We start from the raw sequence: 19,964 nt of genomic DNA on the forward strand, positions 1-19,964 counted from the left end.
TTTTTAATGGTTCTGATAGCAGATGTGTGCAGCCCAGTTGTGTGTTTGTACTGTGTTCTTATAGCAAACACAACTCCAAATGACCTATCCCCAATCCAAACACTCTGACATTGTATAATTGGTGAGGGGCAAATTCTAGCAACTCTGTGAACTCTGCTCCTTGAGGTGGTATGACTGTTCTTTGACAGATGAGTGCAGCTCGGTTGTGTTGAGTGTGTTTGTACTGTTCTCCGTGAGACAGCTGGCTGTACACAGACACAGCTGGTGACAGGAAAGCACAAGTCAGGTCACGTTCTAGAGGTGAACATCTAAAGAGAGAAACACAGGAGAGTATGGCTGGAATTCGGACAAAACAAGGCACTATGAGGGTTAGGGTTAGGTAGAGGAACTGGAAAAGACAGTGAGACAGTAAGCAGCAGACAAAGTGCATCAAGGTTATACAGTATCACAGTTTTTTTGCAAAGAAATAAGGTTTGGCTTATCTGCAGTCTGAATAGATAAGTGATTATAAAAAACCGGGGAAGACGAGACAGAGCTGAATAGAGTCAATTAAATGTGTGGATGTGGATTTGATGGTTTATTGCCAAAGAGATAAGATGCTACATGCATTATCTTGGTCATTATGGTTCATTGGTCTAGATTGTTCTACAGGCTTCAGATTAGAGTTTGTTTATTGAGTTCTCTGCGTGTTTGTCTCTCAACCCATTTTCTCTCTTTCTTTTTGTTCTGTTCACCTCAGAGCTCCTCACAGGGACACCCTGGCCTGTAACTCATGGCAACCTCGGTCCAGACTCTTCCTCTGACCCGCGACCCCAGCAAGAACTTCCGTGACCCCTACCCAGCCCAGCCTATTTCCTCCCGTTGCATCATGGGCAGTGTAGGCAGTCTGGTAGAGAGGCCTGATGTGTCCCCTGTTAAAGGCAGCCGGGCCATGCCCCAGGTGGGGCCCAGGCAGGCCAACGGCCTCCTCAAGAAGGGCTTCAACCAGAGGGAGATCCTCAACTATCTCAACATCACCAGGTGAGTGCCACCATAGAAATCATAGCCTAGTCATCTGTTTATGCCGTTCCTTTCATCGATAGTGGAGTGACATGTCTTTGTCTATTTGCATGGAGTGAGATACACCCATATCATATAAAACACCTTGAGGCTGACAACAAGTGTGAATACAATAACAATAGGTTGTCACTGTGAGAATAGGATCTCAATTGACTTGGCCATTGTTATGATTTCCAGGAAGGAGCCCAAAGCAGGCACAGACGGTGGCACCAGGAAGGACATCATCTCTGGCCTGGCCTCCATTAAGAGAGAGCATGGGCACGAGGAGGAGAACATCTACACCAAGGTCTACCACAAAGACGGCACAGAGGTGGACTTAGGGAAGAACTCCCTGCCCATTGGTGGAAAGTACGAGAAGGTGAGTGATGTCGCTGACGGGGGGTGGGGGGGTGGGGGGTGGGGGGGTTGGGGCAGGGTGATCTGCTGCAGAGAGGCTGTTGCCCTTGGAATGGATTAGATTAGAACAGAGTACAAGAGAATAGAATAGGAAGTAGACAGCTCCCAGTAATGTAGAAATTAAATAATGTGATAGCCCATAGCATCTGTTTCCTATCATGAGTTATTTCATATTGGACTGAAAGAAGCTTCTGAAAGGAAGTCCAAAGCACAGTCTCGTTCTAATAACGCTGACATCCTGTAAGTCATTTGGTACGTGCTTGGTCTGGACTCCCTCGCGAAAGCCAGTCCTGAGGAATGGGCTTTTTTCACTGACTCAGTGACGGCGATGAGTGATTACCCGGTAGTGACTGTGTGTGCTTTAGCAGACTATAAATTAATTGCAGCCAGTCAGTTGCTTGAGGGGGATGTTTTAAATAGGTCTGCAGTAAGGCATATCTTTCAACGGGGGGGTGAGTCTTGTTACCAGCGTAAATCACACACTTTCCTTCCAGCTCTCCCTGACTGGCTTGTTGTGTTGGTTGAATTTATCGCGGTAATCAAATCTCGCCCCATCTTGCCTGGATTTATCAGGGCAAAGAAAGAACACAGGGTAGGGAAGAGGAAGAAAACTTATTGATTAAATAGAAACATTCTGACTAACACTGATTTATGTAACTTGGCCTGAATCCCTGGCTGTGAGTCAGCTTCTGCTTTCTCCATCTATGTCTTTACTACTCTCTCTTGCTCTCTCTCTCTCTCACACACATTCTCTCTCTCTCTCTCTCTCTCTCACTCTCTTTCTCTCACTCTCTCTCTCTATCTCTCTTTCTCTCACTCTCTCTTTCTCTCTCTCTCTCTCCTGCCCCCTCCCTCCCCCCCTACCTCCCACCCTCCCTCCATTAACACTGGCAGTTTCGGGTACTAACTCTTTTTCTCTCTCCTCCCTAAGTCTCGTCTCAGACCGTCCGCCTTCAAGCCTGTCACGCCCAAGAACTTTAGTTCCATGCAGAACCTCTACCCTTCCTCCAAGATGGATGACACAGACCACGGCCTGTCTAACGGGCTCCACCGGGCGTACGCCCAGGCACCTAAAGCCGTCTCCACCTCCTCTTCCTCCTCGTCACCATCCCGCCATGGAGGACCCACATCCAGCGGCAAGGTGTCCTTAAACATTCCTGACTATTAGTTGTGTCATTTCTATCTTGTACCAACATATTCCTGTGTGAGAGATTATTATCATTGTATTACTCATGCTCTGTTCAGAGGAAAAGTCTTAGTAAGTCATGTCTGGGAATTACTCATTACCTAACTGTAAAGTTTCTTGAGAAACATGACTTTTTAGCATTCTCTGGTTGTTCTGATGAACACATCGAATACTGTGTTCATGAGACTTATAACATTGTTGACGTTGACGATCATCCAGGCCCTGGCGTCAGTGCGTGGGCTGAGCCAGGAGGATGAGAACCTGTCAGATTCGGGTCACAACTCCATGAACAGCCTCCCGCCCTACCGGCCTCCGTTCCGCCCACACCTGGCCCACATCAGGTCTGCTGCTGTCTTCTTACGTACTCACCGCCTTCTCATTTTACATCACATTTTTTTACATTTATGGCCGTTTATTGTGGATGAGGGCTTTGTGGATGAGGGCTTTGTGGGTGAGGGCTTTGTGGATGAGGGCTTTGTGGGTGAGGGCTTTGTGGGTGAGGGGATGAGGGCTTACATTTACATTTACATTTACATCTATGCCGTTTAGCAGATGCCTTTATCCAAAGCGAATTACAACAAATACATTTGTTTAAGTAAGCGAATCATCTATCCAATAGTCATCATAAGACAAAGTAATCAATGCTGAGCGGCAAGCACTTTACAAACGAAATGATTTCTGCCATGACGACGGTGTTATACAGATTGTGATAGTGGTGGTGATGATGATGATGACGATGATGATGATGATGGTGGTCCTCTGGGGCACAGTTGGTAGAGCATGGCGCTAACAACGCTTAGGTTGTGGGTTTGATTCCTGCTGGGATCATATATACTGAAATGTATGCACTCACTGCAATGTAAGTCGCTTTGGATAAAAGCATCAGCTAAATGGCATATATATGATGATGGTGGTCATGACTTTTTTTTTTTTTTGTATAATCATCAGCGCCTCCATGGGCCAGATCAACACCATTGGCTCTCTGGACCGCTCCTCCCTGGGGTCAAAGGGCGTGGGGTCAGGGGGGGGCGTGGTCATGGGGGAGATGGCCATGTCCTGCCGCAGCATGGCCACGCTGAGCCGCCTGGCGCCTTACGGCGGGGAGGCCCCGCCCCCTTATGAGCTGACACTCTCGCTCTCCGTGGAGGAGGTGGTGAGTGATGGAGGGAGGGAGGGAGGGAGGGAGGGAGGGAGAGTAATGCAAGAAAACAGAATGCATGTGACACTGTAGGAGGAACTGTAGTCATACCATACACCCTAGTGTGATATCACGAGTCATTTCCTGGCGTGGTGTGTAACCTCTGACCCCTGTGTGTCCAGGTTCGGGACCTGGAGGATCGTCTGGTGGAGAAGGAGCACGAGCTGAAGCAGATGAGGAGGAACCTGGACGAGAGCGAGGGAGCCATCGCCCAGGTGAGGAGAAAGAGTGTGAGTGTGTGTGTATGTGTCTGTGTCTGTATGTGTGTGTGTGTATGTGTGTGTGTGTGTGTGTGTGAGTGTCTGTGTCTGTGTCTGTGTCTGTGTCTGTGTGTGTCTGTGTCTGTGTGTCTGCGTGTGTGTGTGTGTGTGTGTGTGTGTGTGTGTGTTGTGTCTGTGTCTGGGTCTGCATGTCTGTGTCTGTGTCTGGGTCTGTATCTGTGTGTGTGTGTGTGTGTGTGTGTGTGTGTGTGTGTGTGTGTGTGTGTGTGTGTGTGTGTGTGTCAACTATCGCTAGGGCACTATCGCTGTCTAGTCTGCCGCTCCCTCTAAAGGCCATCTGTCCATCCGTCTGTCCAACCGTCTGTCTGTCCGTCCGTCTGTCCAGGTGTTTGAGGGAAAGCAGCGTCTGTGGGAGAAGGAGGTGGAGGAGCTGAAGCGTCTGTACGCCGCCAAGCTGCGCCAGGTCTCCCAGCACGCCCAGCGCTCCCAGCGCACCCTGCAGCTGCAGCTGTACAAGGCCCAGCAGGAGAAGGGCCGGCTGCAGGAGGAGATGGACGGCCTGGGGAGGGGGGAGAGGGCCCAGGAGGGAGAGAGGCAGAGAGGCCAGGGGACCAGCCCCACCCTGGAGGAGACCCAGTGGCAGGTGAGACTGAAGGAGGGAGATAGGAGAGAGGGGGAGGGAGCGGGAGGGAGGGATTGGGGCCAGGAAGAGGCCCGAGTGCCAAGCTTTCATATTTATGCCAGGATAATACCGGCTTGAATCAATGTTTGGCTCAAACTCATTAGATTGTTTCCTCTTATCATCCCTCTCTCTCTCTCCACCCTCCTCCATCTTCTATCCCCCCCTAACCCCCAATCTCCCACCCCCCCCTCCTCCTCCTCCCTCCCTCTCTCCCTAACCTCCCTCTCTCCCAGGTGTGTCAGAAGGCTGGGGAGATCTCCTTGTTGAAGCAGCAGCTGCGGGACTCCCAGGCGGAGGTGGCCCAGAAGCTGAGTGAGATCTTCCAGCTGAAGACCCAGCTCAGGGAGACGCGCGGGGAGCTGCGCATCCGCGACGGACAGATAGACACACTGGAGCTGGCCCTGCAGGGGGCGCAGCGGCGGAGATACCCCTCGCAGACAGGGGGAGGGGGGGGAGCCGAGGAGAGCGGAGGGGCGTCAGGTAGTTATTGTTATTGGTCTGTCTGTCTGTCTGTCTGTCTGTCTGTCTGTCTGTCTGTCTATCCATCTGTTTGTCTGACTGACTGCCTGTCTAACTGCCTGCTTGTCTGTCTGTATGTCTGTCTATCTGTCTGTCTGTCTGTCTGCCTATTCATCTGTCTGTCTGTCTGACTGACTGCCTGTCTAAATGCCTGCCTGTCTGTCTGACTGACTGCCTGTCTAACTGCCTGCCTGTCTGTATGCCTGTCTGTCTGTCTATCCGTCTGTCTGTTTGTCTGTCTGTCTGTATGCCTGCCTGTCTGTCTGTCTATCCGTCTGTCTGTCTATCTGTCTGTCTATCCAATCTGTCCACCCATGCCTCCTGATGTGATGTCATCTCTCTAGGAGGGACGTTGGGGTCTGGGGGTGCCACAGAGGATCGTCTGCGTGCCGAGCTGCTGCTGGAGAGACGTCAGAGCGAGGCCCAGGCCACCGCCTTCGAGGAGGAGAAGCAGACGTGGCAGACGGAGAAGGAGAAGGTGATCCGCTACCAGAGGGAGCTGCAGGCCAGCTACCTGGAGATGCACCACCACAACGAAGCCCTGGAGAGGGAACTGCACGAGCTGAGGGGAGGGAGAGAGAGAGGGGGAGGAGGAGAGGTGGGGGGAGGAGGAGAGATGGGAGGAGGAGGAGGAGGAGGAGGAGACCACCACAAGGGCGGAACACTGGAGAGGGAAGAGCAAGAGCCGAGGGGAGGTAGAGAGAGGGGGGGAGGAGAAGGAGGAGAGAGAGGAGACCACAGGAGCGGATCCCTAGAGAGGGAACCGCCTGAGCTGAGGAGGGGGAGAGGGAGAAGAGGAGGAGGAGGAGGAGGAGAGGAGGAGGATAAACCGCCCTCTGGTCTGCCCTGGATAGAGAGGATTGAGTCCTCTGAGATCTGACTCTGTGTCTAATGATGGGTCCATTCCAAACCAACCCATCGCCCCCTTTCCTCACCCCTCTCCTTGTCCCCTCGCAGAAGGCTCCTCACAGACCTTAGAGAATGGGGTCATGTGTTTAGTATGGTGAGCCAGCCACTGGTACTGTGGTGAGGTTGAGTTTCCACCACGCTGCACAGCCCCCCTGTCCACACCAGAGGAGAGGAGTCAAACTGTCTGAATCCCAACCAAGCAAGAGACTGACCACCCTTCTCTTATGAGGGCTGTAAAAATGATGAACCTATTTTGTAAATGAACTAATTAATTTGTTAATTCATCTTGTTCTTTATTGTCTGTGTGTGTGTGTGTGTGTGTGTGTGTGTGTGTGTGTGTGTGTGTGTGTGTGTGTGTGTGTGCGTGTGTGAATGTGTGTCTGTTTGTGTGAGTGTGTGTCTGAGTGTGTGTGTGTGTGTGTGTGTGTGTGTGTGTGTGTCTGAGTGTGTGTGTGTGTGTCTGAGTGTGTGTGTGTGGAATCAAACTAGGATGTTGTTTGATAGCGTCACACAGCAAACAGTGACGTGGAAGTGGGACGGTGTCCCAGGGATCTAAAGGGATTTGGTTTGGCCTCGCGGCCTCCCAGCGCCTCCCAGCTCCTCCTACGTCTGTCCCGCACATCCAGAGAGCACCCTGTGTTCTGGGAGCAAAGCTGTGACACTGAGTTAACCATGTGGGATTATACATCACCCAGAGGCCAAGACGGGAGATTTAAGACCAGCGCACGTTCTGTTACACTAATGAGAGTCAGACATGATATTTATTTTCATGTGATTCTCATTTCTGTCTCCCTAAGTCACCATACTGTGTAAATACTTTAAAAAATGTAAAAAAAAAATTAAAAAAAAATGTGAAAAAAAAAAGTAATTGGGAAGATTGGATTGGCTTTGTGCTGCTGTACAGCAGAAGCACGTAGTCTTATGTGTGTCATGCTAAGTGGTCTGAGGTGAGTCCTTTCTGAATCCCCCCCCCATTTGGAGATGAATGGCCAAATACAGTACAGAGGTGCTGTGTCTGTGTCTACAGCTGCAGATGTCACAGAAGGGGTGAGCCTGCCTGGATGCAAATGTTCACAATATCCCTCATTGACAGTTAGTGCACGATGTACATTGAAGTCTGAGTTATTCATATGTATCTCGCAGGGGAAGCCGGGGGAGGCAGAAGTCGGAGTACGGCCTCATTGTAATGTATGGAATGGGATTTGTTTGATACCATTCCTCATTCCATTCCATACATTACATTGAGCCCGTCCTCCGATTTCTACCTCCACCAGCCTCCCCTGGTATGAAGACCCTTTGTTTTGTGTTGTCTCAGGACTGTTGTGATGCATTCAGAGGGCTACTCTTTGATCTGTTATGTTAGGGAACCCAAATACTCTACTGTGACTTGTGTTAACTACTGGAATGAAAACTGAATATTGTGTGTATATATAAAAATATATATATATGTATATACACTCATCGAGGACTTTATTAGGAACACCTGTACACCTTCTCATGGTGGAGGTGGTGTAATGGTGTGGGGAATGTTTTCTTGGCACACTTTGGGCCCATTAATATCAATCAATCATCATTTGAATGCCACAGCCTATTTGAGTATTGTTGCTGACCATGTCCATCCTTTCATGGCCGCAATTTACCCATCTTCTAATGGCTACTTCCAGCATGATAATGCACCATGTCACAAAGCAAAAGTCGTCTCAAACTGGTTTCATGAACATGACAATGAGTTCAGTGTTTTTCAGTGGCCTTCCCAGTCACCGGATCTGAATCCAATAGAACACCTTTGGGATGTGGTAGAACGGGAGAGTCACAGCTTGAAAGTGCACCTGAAAAATCTGTGATGCACTCATGTCATCATAGACCAGAATCTCAAAGGAATGTTTCCAACATCTTGTGGAATCAATGCCATGAAAAACTGAGGCTGTTTTGAGAGCAAAGGGAGGCCCTACCCAGTATTAGCAGTGTTCCTAATGAAGTGAGTGAGTGTATACAGTATATATTATATGTCAGCGGAGGATGGTGGAGACATCGTGGAGAAATCGTAGGACACGCTTCATACCATTTGATACTGTCACGTGTTTGATACCATTCCTTATTCCATTCCACGCATTCCAACCCATGCATTACAATGAGTTCGTTCACTGATTTCTACCTCCACCAGCCTCCCCTGTTATATGTTGGTTCTGAATGTATATAATAAACATTTATCAAGTGGTGTGAGAACGTGTGTCAAATTTCATTGAAGGGTAACATTTTCCCTTCCGTTACCAGCTGCCTGAGGACTGCAGGACCAGGGACATCACAGGATGAAGTGACGCACGTATGCCTGTCCTACTACTGTACTAAGATCCAAGGCTGTTGTTTTAAACTTTGAAACCTCTTCACAAAAGCTGTCAGATTCTTTGTTGCCTTTATGACATCCACCACCTCAGGGTTTAAATGCCTGCCTGTATTTTGTGGAGGGGAAATCTTCACTTAACGAGCCAATTAACTTTGAGATGAGATTTAACAAGCCTTCTTAACGACAGGCTTCAGGAAACTGTTGAGGATAATAACCCTTTTAGAGTGGTTCAGCCTTGGATTGTTATCTCAGTCTCCCCCGCTAGCCCTCCCTGTCAACCCCTGGCCCTCACATACCTCCCCTGTCAGTTTGGAAAGAAGAGGTCAAGGGTCAGACGAGATGGAAACATAGGAGGGTCTTTGTTTGAGCAAGGAACAGGTGTTTCTATGGAAACAAAGGTAAGATCTAGAAGGGAGTGCTCGGCTATTTTTGAAGTTGAGTGTTGAACAAATGATCCAGTGTTCTTTCACTGCGTGGATGTAAAAATGTGTGTGTGTGTGTGCGTGCGTGCGCGTGCGTACATACGCTCTGGTTTGATTTAGAAGGGGCAAGCCAAGCAGCAGAGCTGTGGCTGACTCACTGGATCCTTACCGCTTCATCGAATATATTACATAAACCAAATGCTTAATATAACTCAAGAGCTCACATAGGTGATAAGAAGAGGGATAATTATTTGTCTGTGTGGGATGATGCTAAACGATTTTAACTTATGCATGTATGAATACTTTGCAACTCTGTGGGAGATATTTCAGATCACTGCTGTGATTTGATGTTGAATCCCTGAATGTTTGTTTGGTTGCTACACAAAGTGATAAACCAATTAGATACAATATGTAATTGATTTAATGTTTAATTTTAAGAGGCCGTCAGGGTACCTAATAGGTACCTGAGGAATACGTTTAATTTCAAAGCAAAAGTCTCGGCTGTAGCCTAGGTGAGACAAAGCTGTGTGTATAGTGAAGCTGCCAGATGCAATGATGGCTCCATCTGGTGGCCACCGGAGGAACAACATCTGTAACACTGATGAGATTGTGTCTATGATGATATGCCATTTAGCAGAGTGTTTAAAGTCTGTTCAGTCGAATGATTAACATGCTTTCCTCACATCTACACTGTCACAAATACATTTTTGAAACATGATTCATGTGTATTCACACACACACACACACACACACACAGGCTTGGAGTATAAAGTTTTTTATTTTATTTTATGATGCAAGTATATGAAACATGTTAGAGGATAGATATTTACAATAACCCTTGCATAACAAATAAAAGCAGGAAATGCAAACCTATCATTCAAAAACACCTACATAAAAAGAATCCAGGGGAGGTCTATCAGACAAATGCAGTCTTTCAATCTGGAGAGCACTTGGGGAAGCAACAAATGATTGTCAACCAAATACTTAAAAGCAACGACCAGAAACACACACTCAATTGCAGGCAAACAAACCGAAAATAAACTGATATATAGAACAAATCATCAGCCGTTCGCTCTCTTTTTGGAAATCAGTGTAAATCGGACAGTGACCGCTATGAACGTGAGCAGAGCGTGAACTCAGGTGGTTGCTATGCTGGTCGGGTGCTTGCTGAACAATAAAGCCTCACTGTTTTGAGATGACAACTCCGTTTCACGGGAAGGACGTTTGGGCCGTAGAAATGGATATCTACAGTACCAGTCAAAAGTTTGGACACACCTTGCCAAGAGTGTGCAAAGCTGTCATCAAAGCAAAAGGTGGCTACTTTGAAGAATCTAAAATATAAAACATATTCTGGTTTGTTCAACACTTTTTTGTTTACTACATAATTCCATATGTGTTCCTTCATAGTTTTGATGTCTTCAATATTAATCTACAATGCAGAAAATAATAAAAAATAAAGAAAAACCATTGAATGAGAAGGTGTGTCCAAACTTTTGACTGGTACTGTATGTTCCTGTATTGTACATCTGTGATGGTGTGGCCAGTATAGCATATCCATTATACAGTGTAGCCTTCTCCAGTGCTGGTGTACCCAAGACAGCTGAGACATGTTCACCCACTGGCAACAGTGCATGGACCCGAAATGGTGTATGTTTTGAATAGGCAGCCATGGTCTGATGTGCAGGTGCAGTGAACTACACCTATAGGCTTGTGCCCTACCCATTCACCCATTACCCATTCACCTGCTAGAACATGGACTAAAGGACTACACAAGGTTTCCTATTCAAAGGAATATATTTGCATTGAAACACACTAAAAGCCGTGGAACATACTCTGCATTCAATGACCCCTGAGCAGATGATGTACTGAGTGGACTACTATATGTTTGTATACACGCTCATTGTGACATCAAAGCCAAAACCTCTCCAACAACGAGCTTTAGATATGGAGCGTTAATGGGCAAAATGATCAAAGGAAATCAAATGACCGTCCATCCCTCATAAGCGAAGCTATGTCATAAGCTACAATCACCGCAACTCAAACCGCCATACACGTACGCAGCAAAAAGCTCTAACGAGAGTGACATAACAGCAGCATAACAACTAAGATATACCATCATCAATCATGGTACGTTTAAACGCCTAGATCTTCTGATGCAGCCAGTGTGAAATGGAAATGCAGTAGGTGGAGGGGGCGGCCCTGTTTCCAATGGCAAAGCCAAACAGTGATGAATGAGTGAGGATATGTTGGAGCTGGATCCAGATGAATAACTCTTTCTTTTGTAGCACTGTTATAATGTTTGATCATTAACTGTGGGTTTATTATTTTTTACATGAGTCTTATTTCTAGCAATGAAAAATAAAAACAAAAGCACAATTCACAGTAGTATATTTTTTGTTTTCTTTTTTTTTGTGATAATTGTTAAATACATACACAGTACAAGAAACATGGCTTCCATCATGAGGAAATTATTATTGGAGCGGTCACAAAAATCAGGCTTGCCAATTCACCTTCTGTCGACCTTATCATATTGACCACACTGATACATTTACCCCAAAGTGACTTGCAACCAATCAGGGCCTTTATTACATCGCCAGCGGGAGGATTAAACATTTTACAATCAGTGTGCAACAGTCTTATCCACCAGCCAATGACAGCCTTTCAATAGAATTTATATGTGAATATACGTTCTCTGAGGCCTCTCCGTAATGCCTCTATATAATAGAAGTTTAAATACTATCCTGAAATCAGCAACTGCCTAACCATACCAAACCCATACCTCTACACCCATTCATAATCATTCAGCTCATTCCTCTGAGAAAAACCTACTGGTAAAGGGAAAGAAAAAAGGGAGTAGTCGTCCAAAACTCAACTCAATACCCCGTCAAACCAAATGACGAAAAAAAAAAAACGGAAAAAAAACTATATAACGCAGTACATACTTAAAAAGAAAAGCCTATAAGTTTGCAGGCAGTTGCAAATGAGTGTCAATGGATGATCCTTTTTCTTCGACGTTTCCTTGTGAGGCTCTCGTACTGAACGACTCCTCGCTCTATAGGTTATAGTTGGGCCATCCCCACCAGTCTCTGTACACTAGGAGCTGCTGAGGAGGGGGTTTGGGGGTGTTTATGGCCTTTGACAGAGGCTGTCCCGAGGGGGTGGGGTGTGGAGGGGTGGGGTGGGGTGGGGTGGGGTGGGGGGGGGGGGGGGTGCAGCGCCGAGTTGATGCCTGTAAGGGAGGGTCCTGGATGCGGGGAGCTCCAGGGAGCTTCAGCTTTATTCAGTTGAAAGGAAACTGCATCAAAAGAAGATCTGCTTGGCATCTGACGGGTTCTGCTCCATCGGGCAGTAGGGGCATTTGAGTCTGAGGAGAGAAGAGAGGAGAGAAGAGAGGAGAGAAGAGAGGAAAGAGGAGAGAAGAGAGGCAGAGAGTGTTAGACCACAGCCTCCTAAACAAATAATAATGTCCAGGGCGCTCATTTTGGGGAAACACTTCTGAGTTCAACAAACACGGAAAGCAGATATTAATCAAAAGTGGCTGGAGTGTCGGCCAGACTTACTTCCCAGCGTTGGTGAGTTTGTTGAGGGCGTCCCTGGAAATGACATGCCCACAGATGAGCTTCATGGGTGGGTTACTCTCAGAGGTCTGCTGCCTGAGGATGGGGCAGGCGAACACCGAGTGGTACCAGCACTTCTTCCCCAGGTCAATCTCAATCTGGACAAACAGGAGAGCAGACAGGTGTCAAAACAGAACAACATACAGGATGAACACATCTGGCTAAATACTCCAACACGCCACCATACTTGACTTGGTGCTCTCCTGTCTAACACTTTAAAGATGTTAGATTAAGGACTTTCAGGTAAATCATGCATTGAGGTCATTGGAGGGATTTTCAACCTCGGAAGCATAAGACTGGAGAGCACCATCCGTGCCTATAGGACCTGGGATGGTAGCAGGAGGGGTATCTTATATTAGGCTCTGTGAGGGAGCCAGGAGAGGGGGGGCTTACAGGCAGTTCGTCCTTGTGTGTCCAGACTCCACTGCACTGTCGCTGTTCTATGACCTGCTTTATGTTCATCAGCACTGGCAAGGCCATGCAGCCGGACGCAAAACTGGCAGAGAGAGAGAGACAGAAAGAGAGAGAGAGAAAATTTCATCCACAGGGTTACATATTACTCACCGAAGGGGTGCTCAGTCCGTGGAATATAAATTCATGAAAATAAAAGATGAGGTGTGTGTGTGTGTGTGTCTAACCTGACACTGAGGGGTGACTCTACAGAGAGTCCCAGCAGAGCACAAGCGTCCCTGGTGAAGATGTTACAGATCTCAGCCCACTGATTGGTCTCCAACAGAGTGCGGTAGGGAGAGTTCTCGATGCCGTGACGCAGGTACACCAGACTACCCATCAGGATCTGGATGTCTGGAGACAAGAGTCAAAACACACACTCAACAAATGACTTTGACTACAGAGTCTGTACTCCTTATAGACCAGTGGCCAGGAAGACATGGATGCCATCTAAGGTTAAGGTGACTGTGCTATCTATCTGGCATGGTCACAGTCACGTCCGACTCCACTGTGAGGACTGGGCGGTGTGTCTTCTACCTCTCTGGTGCTGGGAGGCGAAGGGCTGGAAGTGCCTGGCGTACTGCAGCGCCTCCAGCTGATTGTTGATGCCTCCGTTGAGGAGGCTGATGAAGTACAGGCGGTGCAGCTTAAACTCCAGGGTACTGTTCAGGTCCAGCAGACGCTGCCGGTTCGTCACTGCCCACCTGGGGAGATACACACGCGTGCACACACACACACACACACACACACACACACGTTAAGGCATGTAGACAGACACACATGTTAAGGCATGTAGACAGACACACACGTTAAGGGATGTAAACAGACACACACCGCATCTCAACTGTTCTATTGTGAATCAGTAACTGAGTGGTTCTTCAACAACATGAACAATGAGCAAACTGATTCCACTGAGTAAATACACACGTGCACACACACACACGTTAAGGCATGCAGACAGACACACACCCACACTCACACGTTAAGGCATGTAGACAGACACACACACACACACACACACAAACACACTCACACGTTAAGGCATGTAGACAGACACACACACACACTCACTCACTCACCTCACCTCACCTCACTCACTACTCAACTGTTCTATGGTTAATCAGTAACTGAGTGGTTCTTCATCAACATGAACAATGGGCAAACTGATTCCCACTCAACGAAAAGAGAGGAGCCACATACTCTAGTGCTGGTCTGAGGTCCTGCATTCTTAGAGCCTCCAGGATCCGGTTCAGCTCCAGAAATGGCTGCTTCATGCTCATGTCAATGACTACTCCAGACTCCTGGGACAGAGGCACAAACAAAGATATATTTAATGCATGCAGAGAAATGCCAGTTCAAACCACAACTCCACATATTTGACACAGGCATCTTCCCTGACCACAGTTCACCACAAAATCAAAGTTTAAACTTGAGTCAGGCACTGTGCCAGTGTCACATCTGAAAACAGACAAACTGTGATTTCTGGGGGGGGGGGTGCTGTGTACCTGACAGAGGTCCTCTGCCACGCTGAGCATGCCTTGTCTGTACAGGTGCTCTACGATGGTCTCACTCAGGTACTTCTGTCTCTCCGGGGAGTCCCACACCGTTTCTGCCACCACTGCACTCACCTCTGCGTCAAAATTCTGCAGGGAGATAAGAACGCACGAACGCACAGGGAAACGATTAAATCACGAGTGACACAACGCACAGAAACTCTGAATCTTAACCCGGGTTCCAGACTGTATCTGCAGTCAACTACACCAGCATACATCGGCCAGACAATAACAAGTTGGTCAAATAAGGATCAGACTGCCACCAGGTAATAGCTGATGGAAAGACACAAATTATTGCTATTATGCTATTTGTTTTTTTATGTCCATGCACCAACCTCACTAAGTCAATTTCCTGTATGTGTAAATATACTTGGCCAAATAAAAGAATTCTGATTCTGAAATTAACACTTTGTTGTGGTGATTCCTTCGGTCCGTCATGGATTACTGAGCCTTACCCGATCTATGGCCTTGCCCACTTTAGACACACTGCCGTGAATGTCTTTATGTCGGGAGGCAAGCAGCTGTACCGTTTCTTTAATGTTCTTACAGCACTGTGCCATCGTTTGAGACAGGACTGACAAATCTGCATCTTGTACCCCTGGAGGAGAGTGAAATCAGGTTAAAAATGATGTGGTCGTGTTCATGGTTATATAAAGCACATATGAATCACTGTTTTGCCAGAACACTTATGACACAAGACACTGCTTATGCAATTGGAGTAAAGCAACGGCTAGTTTCTCAGGGTGACAAATGGTTTGGATAAGCACTTGACATATTCTGCCACGCTTTAGTGTACTCTTCTTTCAAGGCTACGTCCGGTCTTACCATTCCACACCCCTCAACATCTTTGACTGCCTTCCACATGGGCTTAATTGCTTTGAACAGGATAAAATGGGTCTCTCTCTCTCTCTAAACTGGTTCACAAGATTTAGAAGCAGCGTGATTTCAACAGCTTCACACTGTCAAATGGCAGTGGAATTTGGAATCCACCGTTTGTAGTGAATGAGAGCACGGTGGCCTTACCGAACGCCACCAGCTGTCCCCGCAGCTCACAGACGCTGCGCAGCAGTTCGTCCAGCCTCTCCTCCGACTGGTGACCATACATGACGAAACGATGGAGCACCTTCTCCAGCTCCCGCTCCACACACGCACACTGTTCCATGCCTGCAGACTGGGGCTCTCATACACCGCGCTCGCACCTATGAGGGAGCAAAGCACCACCATATACCACCTGCAAAGGGTGCCATGCCATGCATAAAGTAACATCATATTTTGTGACAACCTTGTCCTAATCCTCTGAACTTGCAACCCCCACCCCCCAGGCTACGCTTCAGTAGCTATACCAGAAATCTAACCACTGGCTGATGACATGCTACTCAGCAAACTGGAATAGCTTACTTTTTGCTCACATGACTGGCAACAAAAGAGTCTAATACAAGTAGGCCTAACACTATTGATCAACAAGTGGAAAACCAACACTGTTAGGCCAGAATTCTTCAGTGTCATCAAAGCATGATCAGATGAATCCTTGGTTTAATTGGAAAATGATTGAAGGACACCCATGTCAATTTGTTTTCGGCATGTCAATTCATAATTGACATGACAAAATCAAAATATAAAATGACAAAAAGCATGAATAACAAAGCTAGCGAACCACTAGAGGTGCAAGCTAGCAATGTCAATAGCTTCGAGGCCCTGTGTTGTCTGCGCCTAAAATAAAATCTGTGACATTTCGCTGAGTAGACTGTTTTCACACTATGCACACTTTAGAATCATGTAAAATATATTAGCAACATGTGTTATATAGCTAGCAGGCTAGCTAACTTCGTCACTGATCTCAGAAACAAAGGTCCATGAATGACAGCTACCTAGCTAACAACAAAGTGACAAGCTAGCTAAGCTATCCTGGCTAATTAGCTGGCTAGCCTGTGCTGGCCATAACAGTCAGTACAGACAAAGCTATCGATCAAAAGGGCTAACTAGCAAGCCAGAAAATAAGATAATACACCACGTGGTCACGGCAAAAATGACTATAGCTCAAGAAATTCACATGACAGTAAAAGCTGTTGTGAAGCTGTGCTGTAATTTCGCACTCACTTCAGTTGTCGCATAACGTAAACAAACACACATAGCTAACCTGATTAGCCAGATGCTAAAACGTCACAACAACCAAGGGGACCATAGCTAACTGTTCACGACTGACCTAGCAAATAATTAAGTAATTTAACACTTTACGTAGCTATAAGGGTAGCCAAGTTGTTGAGGTACTTGTGTAATTTCTCGACATGTAGACGACATACCTGAAGTTTAAAGGACAAGGCAAAACGTGAAAAATAAACACCTTAGCCGGATAGCTACTTGCCTGTCGTAACAACGATTCTCCACCAGTCGTGGCACATCGGATCTTCCTGTGTCGCAATCGCACGTCTTGGATTTTTCATAATAAAAGTACTTGACCTTATGAAAATAAATGTTGATAAATGTCCAATGTCACTTCAAGATTTTCAGACTTCTCTCATATCATGTAATAGTCTACACTGTGAGCAGCTAAATATGAGGATAAAAATGGAAAACCATCATGCAAGAGAAAGATTGCCAACGCCAGGTGGCGCTTTGTGATTGTGAATGGATATGGTTCAGGTGCCCTGGTATGATTTGGAGCTGGTCAGGGGATTTCACAAATGTTATGTCATGAACAAGATAGACTATACTTGGCCAACAACAACAAAAAAACCTATGTGAATGCATATCAAGTATTGCAAGTTATCTTTGTCTCTCTGTCTCCACCTCGTTATCAGTAATCACATCCACTGTATTGCATGACACTGCCTCAAGAAAGCTAGGGAACATTTGAATTGAACATTTAACATCCGTCCGGTTGAAAATCTTCAGTCTGACACCAGGAATCTGTTTGTAATGAATTGGACGCCACTCTTAATGGAGACACAGCGTATGAAGATCCAGTGACAGTGAGAAATACATAGTCAAAGCACTGCAGAGTCAGGTTAAAGGTCCACCAATCTTAAGCATCTATCAATCTTTTAACGAGGACTACATGGGCACACACCCAGCATTTCAACCACAGATCACATCAAAGGTTTCCATCATTCCTTACGTGCATAGCGCAACTGCGAAGTTCCTTTCCCAGACGTTCCTTCCTCATACGTAGATCTGTCTTCAATGAAAGTCCTCAAAGAGACATTGATGAAAGAGTTACACTTGAGACATTGTTGTCTTACTGTACATGCTGAGCAACATGATACTGCACTGAAACGCTTAAATGGAATGTTGCTGCATCCATCAGTCAGCAAGAATATACAGTATAGCATAGGCTTACGTACTTGTAGCCTAAATCATTCCACAAAATGTGAATTGCTTATAGGCCACCGATTCACGATCACACCCTAAAAAGGACAGTATAGTAAACTAGGGCAGTTCAAAAAAGCCAGATTTGAAATGTGATCCTGAAGGTTTATATTCTTGCTGTTTGTCATAAATACCACAGGCTCTCAAATACCCTCTCATGAGACTGGACCCTGGTTTAACATCACATCCCAAAGATAGGACCTCAGGAAATAAACAGGTCCCTATGCACTTACAGGGTAACTAACATGTATTAGAGTACACAGCACCACAATACTGTATAATGTTCATTTTAAAAATATATATATATAATAGTAATAATTTTCATCTGTAGTCCTGGTTCATCCTGGTAAGACAGTGATAGTGACAACAGAGCAGGCCACTACAGAAACAGACGGGCATTGAGGCTGGTGGTTTGGTATGACCAGCTGGGGTATGGGGGGATATTGTATTGCTGACAGAGTAGGTGTGGTTTTTGTATTGGAGACGAGGGGACGGGTCTGCCTAATCCACCTCTGGGCTCGACGTAAAGCCCCCAATAGCAGAGGTGCCGGTCATTCTTTCCCCATGACTCCTCCTTTCGCCACTAGTGCTACTGTAACCCTATGAACCCTGGGAGAATGCAGAGAGACTCTAGGGAGAGAGAGAGAGAGAGAGAGAGAGAGAGAGAGAAAGGGAGAGAGAAAATGAGATTGTGGTACACAGCACTGTCTGAACACAATGTATCACACAGGCATGCAAGAATACAGTTACTCCCTCACACTCTGTTGTTATCGTGCCTTGTGGTTGTTGACGGTCCTCTACCACTGTGAGCAACGTTTACTCTGTGTCTGCCTGGTGATATCTGTGAGTATTTATAACGTGTCATAAAATAATGTAGGCCAGTTTACTGTAGGAGAATGACACTAACCATGGCAACCATTCTCTCCTCGTTGGCTGCTGAGGGCTTGGGATACAGCTGGTCCTGGGTGTAGCCAGAAGGGGATGAGATAGGTGTAGGATAACCTCAACACTTGATCTAGGGTCCGTTTTTTGCCCTAGCGTCCTAGCCATTAGGGCTGTGATTAGAGGATTATAAGATGTTGCTAGATTTGTGCTGAGGGGCAACCTCCTCTACCCAGTGTGCAGGAGTGAGGACTTACTGACCCTTGACATACTGTTATAATACACCCTAGATCATTGCCTTATGCAACCTTCAACAGGAGCTGCTGAAGGAGTTTCCATTGCACTGAAAAAGTACTGACGGTAGTGCAGGGTAATCTGTCTAATTGGGTTATGGACAGAGGGCTCAGTGCCCCCATCACTACTGTGCAGAAGATGCCCAGACAGGCAACCTCTAAACACATTCACATCATCTGAATGACAACCGTAGAGTAACAGCTCAGTAAAATCTCTCATGTAGGACCCAGAGTTTTTCCTGGTCAGGAAAAACTAAAAAAAAGCCCTATTTGTGAACCACAGTAAATAAAACAACATCTTTTTTGGGATAGAATTTATTCTTTGATATTTCCAAGCAGCCGTGTGTGTGTACAAAGTATCATTATGCCGTCACTTTTAGCTAATATACAATGCAATGCACAACAGGCCTGCATGTGACAAATTCAACCCTTGACCTGGTGTTCCCTAACCAGCCACCTCCAGGCACCTAAGATCCTCTCTCTCTTACACACACACACACACACACACACACACACACGCACCCACGCAGGCACCCACGCACGCACACACACACAAACACACTCCTAATACACTCATACACACACACATAGTCTAAGTCTAAATGGGCCCAAGTGTGTGGCCATTTTGTGTCTGCTTGCTCTCTTCACTCTCCCCTCATTCTCGCGCCCAAGTAGCTAAAGCTAGCTGTCTCCCCCTGCTAGCGTGGGTCTATATATAGTGGGGCCCTGTGACTGAGCTGGCTCTGAGTGTCAGATTCCAGAGGCATGCATCCATCTAGACAGGATCAGCACCTGCTGCTAACTATAACCCCCCCCTCAGACGTGCTTCGACAGGGGAGCTGCTGCCAAACCTAACCTCAGCCTGGA

The 19,964-nt window shown here is 46.6% G+C and overlaps 2 protein-coding genes across 3 annotated transcripts in view; one reads left to right on the forward strand and one right to left on the reverse strand.

Annotated features, from left to right (window-relative positions):
* Positions 1-8,382, forward strand: part of n4bp3 (NEDD4 binding protein 3) — a 19,471-nt gene extending 11,089 nt beyond the window's left edge. The window contains exons 2-10 of the mRNA XM_083686448.1: positions 740-1,020; positions 1,237-1,417; positions 2,387-2,596; positions 2,861-2,982; positions 3,590-3,794; positions 3,962-4,054; positions 4,446-4,703; positions 4,976-5,222; positions 5,606-8,382. Coding sequence (XP_083542574.1) covers positions 773-1,020; positions 1,237-1,417; positions 2,387-2,596; positions 2,861-2,982; positions 3,590-3,794; positions 3,962-4,054; positions 4,446-4,703; positions 4,976-5,222; positions 5,606-6,141 — 2,100 coding nt within the window. The 5' untranslated portion in view covers positions 740-772 and the 3' untranslated portion in view covers positions 6,142-8,382. The remainder of the gene's footprint in view (positions 1-739; positions 1,021-1,236; positions 1,418-2,386; positions 2,597-2,860; positions 2,983-3,589; positions 3,795-3,961; positions 4,055-4,445; positions 4,704-4,975; positions 5,223-5,605) is intronic.
* A 1,321-nt stretch (positions 8,383-9,703) lies between these two features.
* rmnd5b (required for meiotic nuclear division 5 homolog B) lies at positions 9,704-16,964 on the reverse strand. Of its 2 annotated transcripts, none has more exons than XM_083686778.1 (10): positions 16,919-16,964; positions 15,580-15,755; positions 15,012-15,154; positions 14,509-14,646; positions 14,204-14,304; positions 13,541-13,707; positions 13,192-13,357; positions 12,947-13,049; positions 12,497-12,651; positions 9,704-12,300 (listed from the first exon to the last, which is right to left on the reverse strand). In XM_083686778.1, exons 2-10 carry the CDS (start codon positions 15,716-15,718, stop codon positions 12,237-12,239), a joined length of 1,176 nt encoding a protein of 391 aa, XP_083542904.1. In that variant the 5' UTR covers positions 15,719-15,755; positions 16,919-16,964; the 3' UTR covers positions 9,704-12,236. The 2 variants fall into 2 exon arrangements, with proteins under 2 accessions (XP_083542904.1, XP_083542903.1); XM_083686777.1 differs by having other exon boundaries at positions 16,857-16,930.
* Between the last annotated feature and the right edge of the window lie 3,000 nt (positions 16,965-19,964).

This window comes from Argentina silus, assembly GCF_951799395.1.
Source record: "Argentina silus genome assembly, chromosome: 15".
Lineage (NCBI taxonomy): Eukaryota > Metazoa > Chordata > Actinopteri > Argentiniformes > Argentinidae > Argentina > Argentina silus.

Excerpts from the sequence above, each read along its gene's own strand:
- rmnd5b (XM_083686778.1), bottom strand. The coding sequence starts at position 15,718 with ATGGAACAGTGTGCGTGTGTGGAGCGGGAGCTGGAGAAGGTGCTCCAT. Across the intron at positions 14,305-14,508 it reads TGGCAGAGGACCTCTGTCAG|GAGTCTGGAGTAGTCATTGA; the intron begins GTACACAGCACC and ends CCTCTGTCCCAG. Across the intron at positions 12,301-12,496 it reads AAACTCACCAACGCTGGGAA|ACTCAAATGCCCCTACTGCC; the intron begins GTAAGTCTGGCC and ends TTCTCTCCTCAG.